Source organism: Monodelphis domestica, chromosome 2 (genome assembly GCF_027887165.1).
Source record: "Monodelphis domestica isolate mMonDom1 chromosome 2, mMonDom1.pri, whole genome shotgun sequence".
Classification (NCBI taxonomy): Eukaryota; Metazoa; Chordata; class Mammalia; order Didelphimorphia; family Didelphidae; genus Monodelphis; species Monodelphis domestica.
Genome location: NC_077228.1, coordinates 110550153 through 110571618, shown reverse-complemented (window position 1 = coordinate 110571618; position 21466 = coordinate 110550153). Strand labels below are relative to the sequence as shown.

At 37.7% G+C, this 21466-nt stretch overlaps 1 protein-coding gene and 1 long non-coding RNA gene across 4 annotated transcripts in view; both read left to right on the top strand.

Moving 5' to 3' along the window:
- The first annotated feature begins 307 nt into the window (after positions 1-307).
- The window catches only part of NUCKS1 (nuclear casein kinase and cyclin dependent kinase substrate 1), a 44301-nt gene continuing 23142 nt past the window's right edge, over positions 308-21466 (top strand). For 2 of the 3 annotated variants that reach the window (XM_007481269.3, XM_007481268.3), the window contains exon 1: positions 519-812. In XM_007481269.3, coding sequence (XP_007481331.1) covers positions 796-812 — 17 coding nt within the window. In that variant the 5' untranslated portion in view covers positions 519-795. Of the gene's footprint in view, positions 499-518; positions 813-21466 lie in introns of those variants that run through there. The other variant, XM_056815817.1, reaches the window with a different exon arrangement.
- On the top strand, positions 1038-6568 carry LOC130457127 (uncharacterized). Its single transcript, XR_008916183.1, has 2 exons — positions 1038-1755; positions 2858-6568. It is a non-coding gene; the product is annotated as an uncharacterized LOC130457127 (long non-coding RNA).

Here is a 21466-nt window from a genome sequence, read left to right as displayed (position 1 = left end):
AATGGTTTCTGATCACGACGAGGTCTCTCCAATTCCAGGAGAGTTATGAGTCTCTTGGGGGGTGGGGCTGAAGCCAGGGGAGGGGCTTGTGTATTTAAGGTCAATTTTTTTGAACCTATAGAAATTTCCCTCCAATTCTGAACCAGCCTCTTGTTGACGAATCTGCTGCCCCTATCACAGGACTCAGGCCTTGTAAAGCATCAGGACCACTGAAGTAGAGAGGAAATGAGCCTGAATTTAAGCAACTTATGTCACCTTAAATGCCACGTAAATTCTCTTCGTCAGTCGCTTCAGGGCCTAGCTAACGGCGAATCTGCTGCTAATGAGTGGGGGCCGCGGCCAGGCGGCGTCCATTTTTGTTTTGCGGCCGTGCGCTCTCACAGTAACTTCGGGAAACCGGCCCCCCCTCCTCTTGGAAAGGGCGGAGCCTATTGGGGAGGATAGGCGGAGCCAAAGCACCGTGATGATTCAAACGGCCCAACAAGCGAGCCATCTCGGGTGGGTGCCTCCAATGGGTGGGAGGGAAGGGGGCGGGGCAAGGGAGGCCTAGCGGGGTAGGTTGCACGGCAGCTTTGGCGCATTTTCGGCTGGTTTGATTCATCCATTTTGAAGAGACGGGGGAACGGGGGGCTCGGCAGATCCCGGGGGCCTCGATCCTGTAGCTGCGAAGCCTGAGAAGCTAGCAGCCCGGGCCTCGGCAGCCAAAGCAGCTCGGGGGGGGAGGGGCGCCGAGCGCGCGGGGTGGGGGGGGGGCCTGGTCTCGGCTTCGCTGGAGGTCCGGTTTCGACTGCGAACATGTCCCGGCCCGTCAGGTCAGTGGGGAGGTAGAGGCCGTTGTGGAAGCCTGGGTGCGGTAGTGATGGTGGGGAAGGTAAAAGGAAGAGGAGGAAGAAGGTGGACTTGGGGCGGGGGCGTATATATATAGGGGGGGTGTCTTGCCGGTTAGAGCTGGGCCGCTTTCATGCTGCGCGCGGCCGCTTCTCCGGGGGCAGGCGCGCTCCTCTGCGTGGGGGAGGGGCAGTGGGAGGGGGGGAAGATCGGGCTGGCGGGCGCGCAGCGAAACCCGTGGGGGAAGGAGGCGGTGGCGCGCACGCGCGTGCCCCAGCCTCTACCCCTCCCGCCTCTGTCTCGCGCGGCACGAGTCGTCGCTTCTCCTGCGGCTTGGAGGGGCGGGGGCCCCATTGCGCGAGCGAGCCAGGCAGCGAGCGAGCGTAGCCGCCCCGCCGCTGTCGAAGTGTGGGATGAATTGCTCGGAGTGCCGAGCCCTGAGGAAGATGGGGTTGGGGGGGGCGGGAGTAGGAAGCTAGCTCCCCGTCCAGCCCCACCCCTTTGGGTCCCTGCCCTGGAGCCCGGAGGGGAAGAAGGCAGGAGTATGACCACTGAAGCCTTTCTTCGCCCCCTCACCCCCACCGACGTTCTGCTTCTGTTGTCTCCCCCCACTACACGCGTGGGGGGGGTTCGTCTTTAGCTGTGGGGGCGTCGCCTTGGCTTGTCACCCCCCCCCCGCCCCACCTCCGAGCTCGCAGGCGGGCCCCGCCCACCGCGTGGGGGCGGGGGTGGGAGGGACCCAATCTGCGTTTTCTTCCTGGCCCCGAAATGACAGCCCAGGGCGGGAGGCGCGGCCCAGAATGGTCACTTCCCCGTCCATGGGCCGTCCCCTTAGTCTCTGACTCCTGCTTTTTGGCGGAGAGAAGCTTAGGCCGAGCTTCACCCTGGTCTCCACTCCCTCTGCTCCTCCCCTCCCCCTCCCCAGAGGTGAGCATGTGTCGGAATCGGTCCCGCCCCCTTTCCCCGAATAGCTTGGGAGCTGGTAAACTCAGTAACCCATCAGGCCCCACGCATTCCCAGAATTTCAGCGAGATTACTGTTCTCCAGTAGATGGTAGAATCGCCCTTATCGACCCATGTCACTTTGTGGGGCTGTGCCACTTTTGGAGAGGGAGTGGCTTTTTAAACCTGATGGGAGCCTAAAGAGGAGAGGGTGGAATTGAAAGCTTGATCTTCAGTTGCTGACAGTTTTAAGTAGGGAATTGGTTTTTCAGTCAAGTTTTTTGTATAGTGAGAAGGGCCCGTGTCTGTTCCTGCTGCTTGCCAATTCTTATTCAAAATGTTATGAAGAAAGACCCTTTGTGTCCCAAGTAGTGACAAGAATAGGTTTTATTTCAACACTACCATTCTGGTGTCCCATCTGTGTCATCATTGGACCCCTTCCTCCCCAATCAGAAAAACAGCATTTCCAAAAGATGGTAGCAAATACTTTTAGGCCTTAGTATTGAATGACATTAGAGGGTAGGAGAGGGAATGTTATTAATATTAATTTATCAGTGCTCTTCTCTTTACTTCCTAGACCCTCCTCCCCTTTTTTGATGCTGATGATCTGGGTGAAGAAAAATGAAATGCAATTCCTACTAAATTGTCCTGCCTACTATCAAATGCAAGATTTTTTTTTTGAATCCTTCTTTTCTGTCTTAATATCAATACTAAGACAGAAGAGTAGCAAGATCTACGAATTTGGGGTTAAGACTTGCCTTGGGTCACACAGCTAGGAAGTGTCATGAGGTCAGATTTGAACTCAAGTCTTCCCTTCTCTGAGCCTACTGCTCTATCCACCTGAACCATTTAGTTGTTCCAAGATACAGTTTGATAATCCAAATCAAACAGTATCTTTGATAGAACAGCTGATATTTGTTTTAGTTGGGTTTTCTATTTTGTTAGGTCCAGGAAGCATTTACTACAGTTTCAAATGATCTCTATTTGCTTATGGAATTTAGATTTTGTATTCCTAAGTAATTTAACTGTTTTTTGCCACTATTTCTTATTCTTACCTGCTGGGGTTTATTTTTTTCTCCCAAATTTAGATATTGAAACCAGAACAGAACTTTATCCCTCAAGAAATTGGATTTTGCTTCTATCACATGAGGATAAATATACAGAGTCCAGCTTAAACTTCAGATATCTCTAGGTATAGGTAATGCCTACATCAGTTTTTCCTTATGTGTAATACAGATGTAAATAATTTTATTTGGCCTTAGCTGAGCTTTTAACAGGCTTATTTATATTGACATTTGGATTTTTTTTTTTAGTGTGTCACCTTCAATTTAATAAATTTAAAAATCACTCAATAAAAGACAAGACTTTAGAGGTTAAAGACTCAATACTTCATTTTTTTTTTGTAAATGTCTAGAAGTTATGACACACTGAGAGGTAGAGTGTTCTCAGTTTTCTTTCTCCTAAAAAAGAGCCTTGTCTCCCCAAAGAAGACTTTTCCTTTTAAGGTATAATTAGCCAGAGAGCAGATAGGTAAGTTTAATTTTGCTCAGGATTGAAGAACATTGACAACTTTGTTCTCATTAGGTAAAAATAAATCTTTTATTATGACAAAACCCTGTATTGCAAAACCAGATAATATGGAATTAGTGATTCCCTCTCCTTTATTAAAATCTTAGAAGTGGTATCATTAGGGGGCAGCTGGGTAGCTCAGTGGATTGAAAGCCAGGTCTAGAGATGGGAAGTCCTGGGTTCAAATGTGACCTCAGACACTTCCTAGCTATGTTACTCTGGGCAAGTCACTTAACCCCCATTGCCTAGCCCTTACCACTCTTCTGTCTAGTACATAGTATTGATTCTAAGGCAGAAGGTAAGGGTTTTTTAAAAAAAAGAACTGGTGTCACTATAAGATGTGATAAATTCAGTGGTTTTTCGTTTTTCATTTAGATATTAAGCCTTACTAATTTCTTGACTTCTCTGTTGTTTATAAAGAAGTGTTGGGGCAGCAAGGTGGCTCAGTGGACAGATCCAGGTCAGAAATTGGGTTCAAATGTGGTCTCAGATACTTCCTCCCTATGTGACCCATGGCAAACTGCTTAGCTCCAGTTGCCTAGTCCTTGCCACTCTTCTGCCTTAGAATTGATATTAAGATAAAAAGTAAAGGTTAAAAAAATAAAATAATGTTCTCTAGCTTTCATTGATTGTTGATCAAGAGTTGTTCTTCAGCCCATGGGGTTTTCTTGGCAAGGATACTACAGTGGTTTGCCATTTTCTTCTCTAGTGAATTAAGGCGAACAAGTTAAATGACTTGCCCAGGGTAGAACAGTTAGTGCCTTGATGTCAAATTTTTAGTCAGACTCTGGATCCAGTGCTCCACAAACTAAACTACTAGCTGCCTCCTAGACAAACAAGTTAAGTGACTTGTCCAAGGTCACACAACTAGTAAGTGTCTGAGACTGCATATGAACTCACATCTTTCCAACTCTAGGCCCAACACTACTCTGCCTTTATGTACTTGGGTAGAAAGTATTTTGTTGCAGTTAATTCTGAATGCTTTGGGGTTTGGAACCATATAGCTTGTTATATTATTAGCCAATATGGTTTTTTGTTGTTGTTTTTTTGATACCTGTGTATTATACATTTTTAAGAAGTCTTGAGTACCTCACAAAGACTAGTGTTAGGTCCTATACTAGCTTACATAGTACCTTGCACCCAGTGGGCCTTTTTAAGTGCCTTTTGCATTCATATACAGGTTGTAGAATCTTCAGACTCATCTAGACTAAACCCCTACTCTTACATAAGAGGAGACTGAAGCCCAGGAAGGTTGTGGAGTTGCCTATGTTCACAGAACTGATTGGCAGTAGAATTTGGACAACAGTCTAAATTTTATAGGCTAATCTTTTCTCACTATGTTTCCTAAATGTCAAGACTTAGGAATAGTTTAGTTTGTTTTATTTAGCATTTTAAAATTCTGTTTTAAATTCTTTATCCGATTTCACATTCAAAAAACTCTGAGATAAAAATGGTATTAATCTGTTTAACAAATGAGGAAGCTAAAGTAGAGTAGTTCCATGATTTGCTTGGACCAGAAAAGAGTCCTAGTCTTAGGACTGGCAGTGTGGTGCTCTTGGAATGAAAAAGAAGCCTTATTAAAGGAGCACCGACAACCTATTTGTCCTTTCCTTTATAATGTAACATCACAAGCATCACAGGTCTGCCAGACTTAGCAGTTTTAGCTGTTCCCCTTGGACTTAAGGGCTTAAAGTTATAAGGGACCTTTTGCTATAACTTTGAAATTATCTGCCTTTTGAGACTATCCAAATAAAGGCCAAAGAAAAGGGAAATTTATTGAAGCTTGCAAATTTAAGGTACTGTAATGGAATTTATTATGTTGAACATTCATGGTCTATAGCTATCTTCAAATATGAGTGACACACTAATACTCTAATATAGTTCAAAATCTTAGAAGCTATTTGAAAGATTCATACCAAGGTTATTTAGTATGACATTTCCTCATGTTTGTATTCTTCTCCCAACCTCCTTTTATCATTGCTTTCTTTAAAAGCAACATATATACAAAAAAAGAAATGCTTTGAAGCCAATTACCATTTAAGTACAAATTTTATTATATAGAAAAATACTAGTTATTCAGGGCCGTAGTCTGATCCTTTAAAAAATGGGCATTTTCTCCCTTGATGTGCACTTAGCTCAAATTAGTAATTTTTAAAATTTAAAAAAAAGCCATAGGGCAACTTAATGTTAGAACATTTTGATATTTTGTAATTTTTATTTATTAAATTGCAGTGAACGTCTGGCATGTTCAATGTTTTTAATTTTCCTTGTGGGAAGAAAAAATTCATTTTGAAGGTAATGATTGCAACTTTCATAGATGTCAAGTGCTACTTAATGAGTGTCTAGAGGAATTAAGAGAGGCTAGCAGATATTACTTAAACAGTATTTTGATGAGCCATTGTCAATATTGAATACATTTCTTATACATAGACATTGGCTCGGATCACAACTTATTTTAAGGAAACTCAGCCAAAGCATTTTATATAAAAATGATTGAATTCAATTTAGTTTTTTAAATTATATTTTTAGGAAGTATTTAAGCTCTGCAATCCAGGTTTTAGTTCTAGCCTTTCTATATATTGTCCTATACCCTTTCTAGGGCTTGGAGAGGGTTCATGTAGATGTCTTTTTTAGGTTGGTTGTATTGGGCAATTTTATCATTTTTATTCTAATTTACCATATATCATGATTATTGTTATTAAAATAAAGTTTGACTTGGCATTTTTTTTCACTAATATTTTGAGAGAAAATAGCCAAGAGGTTCCTAGAAAAAAAGGAAAATATTAGGAAGAGAGAATGTAAGGGACATGAGAAATGTGCCTCAATAGAAATTAGTTAGAATTAACGGTTTATATTTAATGTTTGAGGCTGTGAAATAATAACAAATAAATTTTTATAATATGTAAAGTGAGGAAATTGGACTAGATGAACTCTTACTTCATATAAAGAAAAATATATTTTATGCATAAAACATTTTGGTTGAAAGAATGCTATTTTCTTAACACTACTTTGATGCAAAAAATTATTATAATTTTACTTTCTATTTTGCTTTATAGATAAAAATTCACAGCATCAATTGACACTGCTTGGTTCTTCGAACTATTCTTAAATTCTGGTCTTACTATTAAATAACAGAAAATTTGACAACTTGACAAATAATAAGAAATTGAGCATATACCATAAAATACCAATTCATACATTTAAATGATTATCTTCAAAAAAGGAAATAAGTAACTATTACTATAATCATCAACAAATATATTTAAGTGCTGAAGAAACAAAAGCAAAAGCAATGCCTTTCAAGGCAGTTTATAATCTAATAAGGAAGACAACATGTAAATAACTACACAAAGATATTTTAGGGAAAATCTCAGTGGGAAGGTATTTGAATTAAGGAGGATTGGGAAAGGCTTCTTGCAAGAAGGTATAATTTTAGAGAAGATTTCAAGGAAACCAAGAGATTGTGATGAGAGAGAGAATTCTAGGCTTGGAGACAGTGAAAAAATCAGAGCCAGGAAATGAGATCTTTCATCATGGTTGTGGAAGTGTTGAGAGAAGACAAGATAAAAAATAGGACTTTTGCAAAAGATTGGATTGGGTGTGGTGCATTGATACCTGGTATAAATGTGTAGTTTCTGAGTTTGTATGTTTGGGGACATGATTATATCTTCATCAGCAATAGGAAAGTTAAGAAAGACAAATTTGGCTGGGAGTGAGGGAAGATGATACATTCATTCTGTTTTGGACATGGCTACTGGACATACAGTTCAAAATGTATAATAGGCTTTAGCTGTAGTTGGAGCAATTTTTCTTGACTACATTCAGCAGATAGCAAGGTACTGTGCTAGGCAATGATAATATGTGGAAAAAATTGGCAATGGTCCTGCCTAAACAAGCTTTTTTTTTTTTTAATTCAAAAAATTGTAATTAATTTAGAATATTTTTCCATGGTTACATGATTCATGTTCTTTCCCTCCTCTCCTTCCTTCCCCCCTCCCATAGCCAATGAGCAATTCCAATGCGTTTTACATGTGTCATTGATCAAAACCGATTATCATATTATTGATATTTGCACTAGAGTGATCATTTAGATTGGGATGTACCCCAATCATATCCCCATTGAACCAAGTGATGAAGCAGTTGTTTTTCTTCTGTATTTCTATTTCCACAGTTCTTCCTGTGGATGTGGATAGTGTTCTTTCTCATAAGTCATCATTGCATTGCTGCTAGTAGAGAAGTCCTTAACATTCGATTGTGCCACAGTGTATCAGTCTCTATGTGTAATGTTCTGGTTCTGCTCCTTTCACTCGTCATCAATTCCTGGAGCTTGTTCCAGTTCACATGGAATTCCTCCAGTTCATTATTCCTTATAGCACACTAGTATTCCATCACCAACAGATACCACAATTTGTTCAGCCATTCCCCAATTGAAGACCATCCCCTCATTTTCCATTTTTTTGCCACCACAAAGAGTGTGGCTATAAATAATTTTGTACAGGTCTTTTTCTTTATTATCTTTTTCAGGTATAAACCCAGCAGAGGTATGGCTGGATCAAAAGCCAGATCATCTTTTAAAGCCTTTTGGGCAGAGTTCCAATTTGCCTTCCAGAATGGTTGGATCAATTCACAACTCCGCCGGCAATGCATTAGTGTCCCAATTTTGCCACATCCCCTCCAACATTTATTACTTTCCTTTGCTGTCATTTTAGCTAATCTGCTGGGTGTGAGGTGGTACCTCAGAGTTGTTTTGATAACACTTTTTTATGTGCTTATTGATAGTTTTGATTTATTTATAGGAAAATTGCCTATTCATGTCCCTTGCCCATTTATCAATTGGAGAATAGCTTGATTTTTTGTACAATTGATTTAGCTCCTTATAAATTTGAGTAATTAGACCTTTGTCAGAGGCTTTTGTTATAAAGATTTTTTTCCCAATTGGTTGCTTCCCTTCTAATTTTGATTGCATTGGCTTTGTACAAAACCTTTTTAATTTAATGTAATCAAAATTATTTATTTTACATTTTGTAATATTTTCTAACTTTTGCTTGGTCTTAAAATCTTTCCTTTCCCATAGATCTGACATGTAATCTATTCTACACTCTCCTAATTTACTTATAGTTTCCTTCTTTATATTCAAGTCATTCACCCATTCTGAATTTATCTTGGTGTAGGGTGTGAGATGTTGATCTAAACCTAATCTCTCCTATACTGTTTTCTAATTTTCCCAGCAGTTTTTGTCAAATACTGGATTTTTGTCCCCAAGTTAGGTTCTTTGGGCTTATCATACACTCTTGAACAAGCTTACTTTCTTGAGTTATATGTTTGTATGCAAGTTCAAAATGTATGTATTTAAGTAAAAGTACAAGATTAATTTGAGGAGTGGGAGAAGGCTTAAATAATAAGAAATGTCTGAAGAAGCCCCCTATGTTGGGTGGCAGCTGAGCTTTGAATGAAACTAAGGATTCCTAGAGGTAGAGTTGAAGTAATGTATTCAAAGCATATAGGGGACTGCTATTACCCATGCAAAGGCATGGGATAGAGTGCCAAGTTTGAGACAGCAGTGAGTAAGCTTGCCATTTGGGCAATAATGTTTATGAAGAGGCATGATATGGAATAAACATACTAAGGTAAGGTTTACTTTAAATTCCAAGGTGAATGTGTATTTTATCTCAGAGACTACACAGAGTTCTATAAACATTCTGGAGGAGGAGGAGAACACTTTCTAAAGTCTGTTCTGTACAGTAGATTTAAAAGAATCTGAACGATAAGGCATGTTCCGGCTCATCTGTAAGGTAATCAAAGATAGTGCCTCTTCTTTCATTCTTTTGGGTTCATCTTTTTATTTTTGATGCTTTTGGTTATTTATGCTACCGTCGTCAATATTTCCACCCTGATTTACAGCAAAGAAAAAGCAGTTGAGAATTGTCTTTTCTCATAATTATTTTTTTAGAACAAAATTTGAGATGTGCCTTATATAATTTATAATGTATCTTAAAGTTGTTTTCATTTAGTCTTTGTGGAGACTGTTCTACTTGGCTAGCTTTCTTCTTTTTGTATCATTTCATAAAAGTCTTCTCATGTTTCTCTTCATTCCTCATATTCTGGTTTCACTCAGAAAAAAGGTTGTTCCTTTTTTATTGATAAATTTTGTTTTTAAATTACCTTCATTTCTTAACATAGCTCTCCCTCCTCTAGTCGGAGAATAAATAAACATGTAACAAATACTTGAGGGAAAAGGGGGGGGAAGCATGTTTTAAGTCTTTAGGAATTTTATTTCATTGCTTCATAGTTATGGAATGCTCACAATTACATTTATGCTCACCAAACCACATGACTGACATGGTTCCCATAATACTTTCTTCTTTCCTTCCTTCTTAACTTCTTTCCATTCATCCATCTATCTTAGAATCAATACTAAATATGAGTTACAGGACTGAAGAGCAGTAAAGGCTAGGCAATAGTGACTTGCCCAGGATCATACAACTAGGAAATGTCTGAGGCCATATTTGAACCCAGGACCTCCTCTCTAGTCCTGGTTCTCTATCCAGTGGGCCATCTAGCTGCCCCATAACATTTTTTTTTAGCCCATACTTTCCATCTTAGAATCAATACTGTGTATTGGTTCTAAGGCAGAAGAGTAGTAAGGGCTAGGCAATGGGGGTCAAGTGACTTGTCCAGGATCACACAGCTAAGAAGTGTCGTGAGATCAGATTTGAACCCAGGGCTTCCTGAGTCTCTGGGCCTGGCTCTCAATCCACTGAGCCAACCAGCTGTGCTTCCCCCTTCCTCCCCCTTCCCACATAACATTTCTAATAACTTTTGAGATCCTCAAGAACTAAAGAAGTAACATGTGAAAGAGTCATCCACTGATTGAGAACCTTAAGGGTCCTTAATTCCAAATACTTTGGGGTGCTTTTTTTTTTTTTTAATATTGGTTATACTCAGCTTACTCTTTGCTTTCAAAAGTTCATTTGTGAAACTGAAATCAAAATTAACATTTCTTTTGGGTACATCTAGTATCAAGATTTAGAGTTATAACTTAGAGGCTTAGTTCATTCCTCTTTTTGGTAGTAATTATTTTATAGGAGTTAGAAGTAGAATTGAAAGCAAATCCTTTGCTGGTTTTTACTTTATTCTACTAAATAACCTAGGATGGCATTGGCTTTTTCTTTGAGAAGGTAACAAATCTATTTTCAGTTTAGCGTATGCTAGCAATAGAATACTATAAGTTTTGTTGCAGCATTGAGGAGTTAACATTTTAGTGTGCCTTAAGTTGTACTACATAATGGTAGGTAAAGTTATTTTAGAGAAGTTTGGGAAATGATTATCTTGGAAATAAACTGCATATTATAAAAGGCAGTGTTTATATTACTGTAGGAATAGCATTTCCAAAATGTTAAAACAAGCCAGTCTAAGACCATTCTTATTCATTCATGTTCCTTTTTTTCTTCCTTTCTATTCCCCAATTTCACATTCAGCATTTGAAAGCTTTCTACTTGATATGCTTATAAAAACCTTTTCTCTTAGTGAGCTTGTATATTTTTTGAACATTCTTGTATTTTCTGACATTGTGCTTGAAATGCATTCTTTATTTTTTTAAACCCTTTCCTTCCATCTTAGAATTAATACTGTGTATTGGTTCCAAGGCAGAAGAGCAGTGAGAGGAGTAAGTAATGGGGGTTAAGTGATTTACCCAAGGTCATAGAGCTAGGAAGTGTCTGAGTTGAGATTTTAACCTAGGACCTCCCATCTTTAGGCCTGACCCTCAATCTACTGAGCCACCTAGCTGCCCCAAGAAATGCATTATTTAAATAATTAAATGTGAAAGCATCGAATATAAATATTAGGGCCATATCACTATTTAGTACATATAATAATAGCCTAGGGACTTCCACCATTTGAAGCACATAGAGTAGTGTAAGAATATAAACATGTAGGGTTTTATGCTAATATGAAAGTTCTAAAGTAATATTGTGGTTGCCAATTTAAAAATATTATAGCTTAAGTCAAAAGCACAAGCTCTGGAAAAAGAGCCCTGCAGCATGGGTCTTAGCCAAATTTATCTCCTAAGCATCCTTACGTAAATTGAGGACATAACTTAAAAGGATGTTGGGAATGTAACTCAGGTGTTAAAAATTTTCCATCTGCACATTAGCTTTATTTGTAAAGAGGTGGAAAGAGTAAAAGTAGATAAATGTAAGAAGAAAGTAGAGAATTGTCTAGCCTATCATCCTAAGTACTACCCTGGTGTCTGGCTCAGCCATGGCAGGGCTTGATAATCTTCAGCCAGAGGACCAGGTGGTATCTTCAGCAAGGGTTCCACCAATGCAGCCTCTGCCAGGAAAGGAAGGCCAGCTACTCACCCAGCAAGCCAAGGCAGAATTCAGGGAAAGTCTTCTCCTTCAATCCAGCTTACCAATGCAGAGTCTCCAAAGGCCAAGCCCAAAAGGCGAAGAAGTGTAAAGGGGAAGCCACAAGGTGAAGTCCCTTGGACAGGAAGTTCAGAACTTTTTATAGTCCTTTTTCCAAGTTGCTTCCTATCCCTTCCCCACTTTACGGGAACCAGTCACAGTCTTTCAATTTGTCCAGCACTGCCCAGGGGTGGGCAGAGGTCTCTGGAGGTGTGAGCTTACTCTAATAAGTGAGTCAAGAATGTCTCTTGCTTAGGGTTAAGTATGAGTGCTTAAATTTTTGATTAAGTTAAAAGTTGCTGATTGATAGACATAGAAAGTTTGATTCACTCTTCACAGTAGTTATAGCTTGCTTATGTTTGAAGAAGAGAAAATTGAGAGGAGAGACATCATTTTTGTGAAATATATCAGTGGTCCAAGATAAGAAGCCTAGATGCTTTGTGAATGTTATTGTTATTAGATGTATTTTCTACCCCACATATTACTGGTGGAATGTTTGCAACCTAGGTGTTTGGTGGAGGATATATCAAACATCCAATTCAACACATATTTAATTTTACATGTTTATAATGTATCTAGTGTGTGTGTGTATAATGTTTCTGTTTGATTTCATCCTTTCCAATCCCAGATTTGAATGACTTCAAAAGCAAAATCTGAGATGTGGGAAAACTGAAAAGCTAGCAAGTGAAGTTGTTTTTATCCCAAATGTTTCTAGATAGGTGGCTCATGTTGGAGGTCAAGATGTAACTATAGTCAATTTTTTTATCTAACCTAGTGGAGAGGAATAAAGGTATGGATAATCCAGGAATTGTATGTGTGGGTTTGAGTAGGTGGTTTCATATTTATATTTAAATATACTATTAGAGTATGGCTAGTGGCTGGAATGTTTACTACACAAATCCTTGCTGAACAGCTATACTGTTGCTGCCCTCCCAGGCCTTTGTTCTGTTGTTGTTCCTCCGCCTCCCTAATCTACTAGGGGAGATTACTGCATTACTATCTCATGTATGAAAGAAGTCTGAACTGTACTTAACTCTGCTTTAATTTACTCCCTTTTAAAATGGAGTCAGACTAATCTCAAAAGTTCTTTCTAAGCTCAAAAATGGACTTTTGAAACTTAGTTCACATATTCTCTGAGGCAAGGAAGTTGCTTTTGTCTTAAAAGGCTTTTTATTATGCTTGACAAAGATAGACTGAAGAGGAGCTTCTAAGGATTTTAGAAAAGATTTACTAGGTAATTCCCATTATCCAGTATAGATTTAACTATTAAGAGGATATCATCAATGAATTAAAAGGGGTTTTACTAAATCCTTGCCTTGGTGCCAAGTACCAAAGAATATAAATAGGAGTGAAGTCTCTGCTTTCAAGGTGTTTATACTCTAATAGAGCTCACAGATAAGTGGATTAAAGAGACTAGCTGGACAGAATACTATCCATTAAAATATAATAGATGTGGGGGATGCTAGCTAGGTGGCTCAGTGGATAGAGAGCCAAGACTGGAGACTGGTAAGTCCTAGGTTAAAATGTGAACTCAGATACTTCCTAGTTGTATGACCCTGGACAAATCCTTTAACTGTAATTGCCTAGCCCTTACTGTTCTTCTGCCTTGAAACCAATACTTAGGATTGATTCTAAGGTGGAAGGTAAGAGAGAGAGAGAGAGAGAGAGAGAGACAGACAGACAGACAGACAGACACACACACACACACACACACACACACACACACACACACGTGTAGTGAGCATGCATCATAAGAAATAATGGGCAGGTTAATTTTTTTTTAAATTTGGAAAGAACTACATGAGGTAATGAAAAGTGAAGTGAGTAGAACCAAGAGACCATTATATGTAACTACAGTTGGAATGTTTGAAGACTAACTTGTCAATATCTCCCTCCAGAGAATGAACTGAAAAATGGAACATGAAAGTCATCATCTATATCTATCTATTGATTGATCGATCGATCAATAGATATATCTGTTTGCCAGATGATGCCTTCTATGGTATAGGGAGGAGCTGAAATACCTGGAAAGAAATTTATGTTAATAAAAATTTAATTCCAAGGGGCTATCCAGAACCCCTCCACCCCAAAAGAATCTATATAATATTTAAAACATTTTATTATGTGAGTTATCACTTAAATCCAAACAATTTGTGTTATATATTAAAATGTCCAAAATTCTGTGATGAGAGTAAAAGAGGAATAAAAAATGTTTTTCTTATAAAAGTCAAAACATATGTTATAATTTAGATTATAGTTAAAAATATGCTCCCTTTATCCAAAACTCTCAGCTGTCCAATGACACTTATTTAGTCCAAATGTGATCATCCAGAAATAAGCAAGAATCTTTCAGTATGTTCGAATAATTTTTAAAAGTTAAATAAAATATAGTGAGTGAGAAATACTCTTACATATGATTTTTTTTTTTTGTAATGTAGATACTATCTTTGGCTACTGGAAATTACTAAGTAGGTAGTTTAATGTCTTTTGACTATCACTGTGTTTTTTTGGTTTATGACTTGGGGCCTTTCTGCCATAAAACTTAATAGGGAGTAGCTCAGAGTTTTAATTTTTGCATTTTGTGCTAAAAATAAAATGCCATGTAGGTAAATTATTTTTCTGTTCCTTTAGCATAGTATATGTCAGTCTCTCACAGTGGAAACTCATTTTCATTAAAACAGAAAAGTTTTTGAATGCTTCTGTGTTTTGGCTTCTGTTTTTTTTTGAGCTTGTTTTAAGGGGCCCCTTCTTATTACACAGCCTTTTAAAAGTTATTTCTTATGTGGTAGTCTTGATACTTAAAGCATCTGTACCTTAATGTTACTCTCAATACTCCACTAGGTCTACGATTTTATAGTTGTCCAGCTAAATGCTTTATAATTATAGAGAATTGGCTTAGGCTATGCCAGTTGTGGCAGTCAAGCTCTGCAAAGCTCTACTGTGCTGTACAAGTTTTGAGTGTGATCTGGCAGTAGACTCTTCTTTCTGATAAACAAGTTAGCTAAGTACTGAGGCTCATCACCACTAGTTCCAACACTTAGTGTTAAATATCATGATATAAAAAAATCTTCCTGGATATTAAATTTTAGCTAATTGACACTTTTAAAGATAGGCTTGATAATTGCCAGGCTCATTTCCATAAAGGATTATATATAATTTGCAATTTTCCCCCCATACATATTTGATAATAAACTCAAATATCTAGTTTAACCCATTCAATAAGAATCCCCTCTATGATATAAAATGACCAGCCATTGCCTGAAGACTCTAGCCAGGAGATTTTATTACCAAACTCTCCCAAGGCAGCCCATTCTACTTCTTGATAATTCTTGCTATTACTTTCACTTTAACTCTGGTTCCTAACAAGGGCAAGTCTAATTCTTCCTCTATAACAGTTCAAATACTTGAAGACAGCAGTCTTCCTTTACTGTCTTATTTTCTCCATTGTAAACAGCATGATTCCTTTAACTGATTCTCCTATGTCATAGCTGTAATTCTCATGACCAAACCAGATCGAAAGGTATTTGGGAAATGTTTAATAATACACATAAAAATATACAACATAGATTATGTTAATTTGTGGTTTTTAAAGTTAATATGTGGCTTCTAGAGATGTTTTCTATTTGAGTTTGGCACCACTATATAGTTTGGCATGATCTTAGTGTTCTTTATAATCCTTTTTGTCTACTAACAGTTTCCTTCCCAAAATGTGCTTGGAACTGAACCTAGTATTCTAGATTGGTATGAGCAGGGGGTTAATGTAGCTGAACTATTAACTTTGTTCCTGTCTACAATGCCTCTCTGAGTAGAGCCAAAGACCTCATTCATGAGCTTTTTTGACTGCCATATCATGACTGTTACTAAGGGATGTTTAAGGGGAAGAAACAAGAAGTAAACATCTAAATATTTTGAGTTTATTAATGGGGAAATGGGATAGAAATGAGGGTAACAAGGAGAAGGGAAATTTCTAAATCTTATCCCCAAAACTAATAACTATCCTATTTGCTAACTTCTTAAGCTAAATAAGTTAAGTCCCACCTTAATAGTATCTCACAAAGTTGAGTCCAAGACAGGCCAAAGTCCAGAAGGAAAGATTACAGCTTCCAGCCAAGTAGATGAATCTTCTAATACTCTAGTCCTGCTGATCTGCCCTCTGGCAGAAGTAGTCCCTTTCCATAGCTTATGTCTTCCAAGGACCCGTGGAATCTTTTATATTTGAAATTGTAGCTACCAGCCACACTTACTTTTGCTCCAGAAGGAAAAGCTGTTGTTCAGTTGGGACAAACCTCCCCCAACCTCCTTGCTTGGAATCTTGACCCAGGGTCCCATGTGATTCTATGTCACATGTCTCTGTCAATCAAAATGTAGTCTTTTCCTTAATTTTAATTATTGATTCATTTAACTTAAAGTCTCCTATACCCCAGATCTTTTTCAGATGAACTGCTATCCATCCATACTTATTCCTTTTTGGCCTTGCAGAGTTCTATTTTTTAGACTTAAGTGTAAGGGTGTATATATATCTATATCTCAATTTATTTAATCTTTTAACCTTTGGTTTAAAGTCCTAAATTACCATTTAGAGTCTTCTAACTTCCCACCTTAGCTTTGTGTCATCTACAAATTTGATAAGTATGCCTTGATTTAAAAAAAATTTTTTTTGCAGGTCAGGTTTAAAGGGTCCTTTAGAAACCACTTTCCAAGTTAATATCAACCTATTAGGGACTATTCTTTGATTCGGCCTCGTTTTAAGTGTATAACTGGATTATCAACCAGTCAATATTTATTTTATTCATTTGAATAGCCTGAGAAATTTTGTGAGATACTTTGCCAAAGTTTAAGTAAGTAGTATTCCACTAATTGCCTGTTTGTATCTTTTGACTGCTTTTCTGTTTGTGAATGGTTTTTGTTATGTATTTGATGAAAAATCTTCCCCCAGTTAATTGCTTCTCATTTAATTCTAATATTGATTTTATTCATGTAAAAGCTTCTCAATTTTAAGTAATCAAAACTTTACATTTCATTTTCTGCAATCACCACCATCCATTATTTATTTATTTTTAAGGGGAAACCTTTACCTTCCTTCTTAGAATCAATACTGTATATTGGCTCTAAGGCGGAAGAGTGTTATGGGCTAGGCAATGGGGGTTAAGTGACTTGCTCAGGGTCACACAGCTAGGGTGTCTGAGGTCAAATTTGAACCCAGGAAACCCTACCCCCCCCCCCCCCCCCCCCCCCCCCCCGCCTCTCAATACATTGGGCCACCCAGCTGCCCCCACTATCCATTATTTTTAACAATTTTTCCCATAGCCATAATTGTAAAAGGTACCTTTTTAATTTTCTTTTCATTAATGTGGACTTTTACATTTTAGCATATTTGTGGTATATGGAATAAGATGCTGGGCTGAATCTAAGGCCTTTTAGAATGCTTTCTGGTTTTCTAATTACTTACTATGCTAAATGTTTTTGTTAGGTTTATCTAACACCAGGTTATATGCCTGATTTGTTAATTTGATCACTGGTGGTTGTGCATTTCACAGGATCATAAAGATTCAGACCTGAAAAATACTTGGGAGGTTGGCTCTTTCAACCCCTTCACCCTGGTCCAGAAAGATTAAATCATTTGTCCATTGTCACACAACTATTAAATCTCAGAACCAGTATTTTTTCTTTTTAAAAAAATTGTTATTTAGAATATTTTCCCATGGTTACATGATTCATGATCTGATATACCCCTGGCCCCCCTTCTCTCCGCTCCCAATGCTGACAAGCAGCCATTGGGTTATACATGTATCATTGTTCAAAACCTATTTCCATGTTATTCATATTTGTAGTAGAGTGATCCTTTAACATTAAAACCCTAATCATATCCTTATTGCATTCTGTGGTTGATCATATATTTTTCTAATGCATTTCTAGTTCCACAGTTCTTTCTGGATGTGGATAGCGTTTTTTACCATTCTCTTTTCTTTTCCCTGATTTAATAGCATATATTAATACTTGATGTCTCATTAGTTGTCTATTTTCAGATTAAGTACAATTGTTTATTCTACCATTTTCATAAAAATCTTTTGAATAGCAAAAGCAGTTTGAACTACTTAAATTGATTGATTGGTTCAGGCATAGTTTACAAAATAATCTTTCCCATAACTTATCAGATAATTTTCAGCACAAAATGAGTGAATTGGAATGCATACATTGGAATAAAAATTTAATTAAAAGTGTATTGATGCAGTTGCTTATGTGGACACAACTTATCCTATATAGAGCAAACTATTTTGGTTTATGCATCGTGTACAACTGAGATTGCTCATTTTTTAAATTAACAAAATCTGATTTTTTTTTTTGCTCTTCCATCTCCTATTCCTCCCATGTTGTAAAAGAAAACAAAGCTATTTCAAATATAAATGGTCATCCAAAACATTTCTCCAATGGCTATAGCCTTCCCAACATCTTTCAGTTTGTATTCCAGATCTACTTTCTCACTGAAGGTAGACACCATGTTTTGTCATGAGATCTAGATCTCTAGAACCATGATTGCATATTGGTATTAATAATGAAATTAAAAAAAAAAGTTTTTGTTTTTAGGGGGTAGTTGGGTGACTCAGTGATTGAGAGCTAGGCCCAGAGAGGGAGGTCCTGGATTCAAATCTAGCCTCAGACATTTCCCAGCTGTGTGACCCTAGGCAAGTCACTTAACCCCCATTGCCTAGCCCTTACCACTCCTGCTTTGGAACCAATACTCAGTATTGATTCTAAGATGGAAGGTAAGAGTTTTTATTTTTTTAAAAAAAGTTTTTGTTTTTATAATGTTGCTATTGTGTTAATTGTTCTCATGTTTACTTGACTTCCTATTGCCTCCAAAGTCAAATATAAAATCTTCAGTTTGAAGTTCAGAGCTCTTTATAGCTTTTCACTTTATTACTCAGTCCCAAAACATTCTAGTCTCTTACACTTTATATCCCCTGTCTGATGTATGCTATCTAGTGACACTGGACTCCTTACTGTCCCTTGAACAAGACACTCCATATCTAGGCTTTTCACTGGCTGTGCCCAGCCCTTAGAATTCTCTCCTTCCTCATCTCTCCCACCTGATCTCTTTGGCTTCTTTCAAGACCCAGCTAAAATCTCACTTTCTATAGGAAGAAGCCTTTACTGATTTACTTTAATTTGAATGCCTTCCCTCTGTGGATTATCTTCTGTTTGTTCTATATGTAGTTGTTTTCATCTTGTCTCTTCCATTAGACTTGAGAGCAAGAGCGGTTGTTTTTCCTTTATTTGTGACTAGCACTTACAACAATGTTTGGTACCTAGTAGAAACTTACATTTTTTATTTTTCTTTTAAATTTTATTTAATTAGATGATTTAGAATATTTTTCCATGGTTACAAGACCCATGTTCTTTCCCTCCCCCCCACCCCCTTCCCATATCTGATGCGCAGTTCCACTGGGTTTAACGGGTCTTTCATTGATCAAGACCCATTTCCAAAATATTAATATTTGCACCAGGGTGATCTTTTAGAGTATACTTTCCTAGTCACAGCCCCACCTACCCATGTGATCAAGCAGTTGTTTTTCTTCTGTGTTTCTTTTCCCATAGTTCTTCCTCTGGATGTTGATAGCATTCTTTCTCATATGTCCCTCCAAAAAGTTCTGGATCATTGCATTGCTACTAGGAGAGAAGTCTGTTACATTTGATTTAACCACAGTGTATCAGTCTCTGTATATAATGTTCTCCTGTTTCTGCTCCTTTCACTCTGCATCAATTCCTGGAGGTCGTTCCAGTTCCCATGGAATTCCTCCAGTTTATTATTCCTTTGAGCACAATAGTATTCCATCACCAGCATATTCCACAGTTTGTAGAAACTTTTTTTTAACCTCATTATTTAAATTTTTATTAACCTCATTAGTTCATGAGTCTTCCCATATTTGTCTGAATTTCTCCATCATTACTTATAACAGCATTCTATCATATTCACATACCTATAATTTGTTCAACTATTCTCCAATTAATAAGTATGCCCTTAATTTCCAATATTTTACCATCACAAAAAGAACGATAAATATTTTTGGATGGGTGGATCCTTTTCATCTTTCTTTGATCTTTTTGGAATATAGAATCAGAGTATACACAGTTCAATAACTTTTTGAATGTAGTTCCAAATTGCTTTTCAGATTGGCTAGACAAGTTTACAGTTCCACCACCACTGTTCCTTAATATATACCTGCTTTTTAACAGCCCATTTGGCATTTTCCTTTTTTGTTCTCTTTACTAATCTGATGCATGTAAGATGGATTCTCAGGATTGTTTTAATTTGTATTTCCCTGATTATTAATGATTGAGGGGTTTTGTTTTTAATACGGTTCTTGATAGCTTGGATTTCTTCTTCTAAATAGTACCTGATCATTTCTTTATCAATTGGAGAAGGCCCCTTTTTTAATAAATTTCAATAAGTTCCCTCTTATAGAGGTATCAAACATGAGTCCACATGCTGTTTACACCACTCCTGAGTGTGGCCCAGAACCAGATTGAAATGTGTTTGGGAAATTATTCAATAAAATTAAACTACAATTAAAATCATTTTAAAATTAAATCACTATATGGCCCATAGAGATCCTTATAATTGGGTTAATATACCCTATGCTTTTTGAGTTTGATACCACTGCCCTATAGATCTTAGAAATGGAACCTTTTTAGCAGAGAAACTTGCTGCAAAGATTTCCCCTACCCTGCTTATCTGCTGCTTCTAATATTAGCTGTACTGGATTTTTGTGCAGCAACCTTTCAATTTTATGTAATCAAAATTATTCTATTTAACTCCTGTTTTCCAGTCTCGTTTAGTCACACACTCTTCCCCTTAGCCATAGAAAAATGAAAATTAAAAAATGGAAAGGTGCCTTAGATGCTTTTACTTTTTCCTTCATAATGTTACTCAGAGACCTGGAAGAATACATTTAGGGAGTAGTGTAATTGTATTTGAGGTCAGAGAAGACATTTGTTTTTCCTTTTACCACAATTAACACCAACTAGAAAAGGTGCTAGATGTCTGTTGGACAGACCAGGAGGCAAACTCAGAACATAGATATTCACCAAAGCTGTTTGGTCAAGTTATGGCCCCAGCAATCTAGGTGGTGAGAGCACCTTGGCTGCTTTCATAGGCATGTCAGAGGATATCTAATCTCATTGTCTCATTTTGAGAATAAATAGCAGAGGTCCAGAACATTTGGATCACCTAATCATGACCATGTAACTAGTCAGAGCTAGAATTTGAGACTAGAGTCTTACTTAAGTCTAATACTCTTGGGGGCAGCTGGGTAGCACAAGTGGATTGAGAGTCAGGCCTAGAGACGGGAGGTCCTAGGTTCAAGTCTGGCCTCAGACATTTCCCAGCTGTGTGACCCTGGGCAAGTCACTTGACCCCCATTGCCTAACCCTTACCACTCTTCTGCCTTGGAGCCAATACACACTATTGACTCCAAAATGGAAGGTAAGGGTTTAAAAAAAAAAGTCTAATACTCTTGTGTTTTTTGCTGCAGTATGAGAGCCATCTAAGTTTTGTGTTTGTTTGTTTTTAATACAGTGTTGTTTTTTAATTCATTAGTCTTGAGTTCATTTAATCTTGAAGTCACCTGCTTTTAAAGTTATTTGAATTTTTGTGTTTTATTCTCATACATTTCTTCTCAGTTTCTTTTCTTTTCTCATAATTTGTTCAGTATAAAA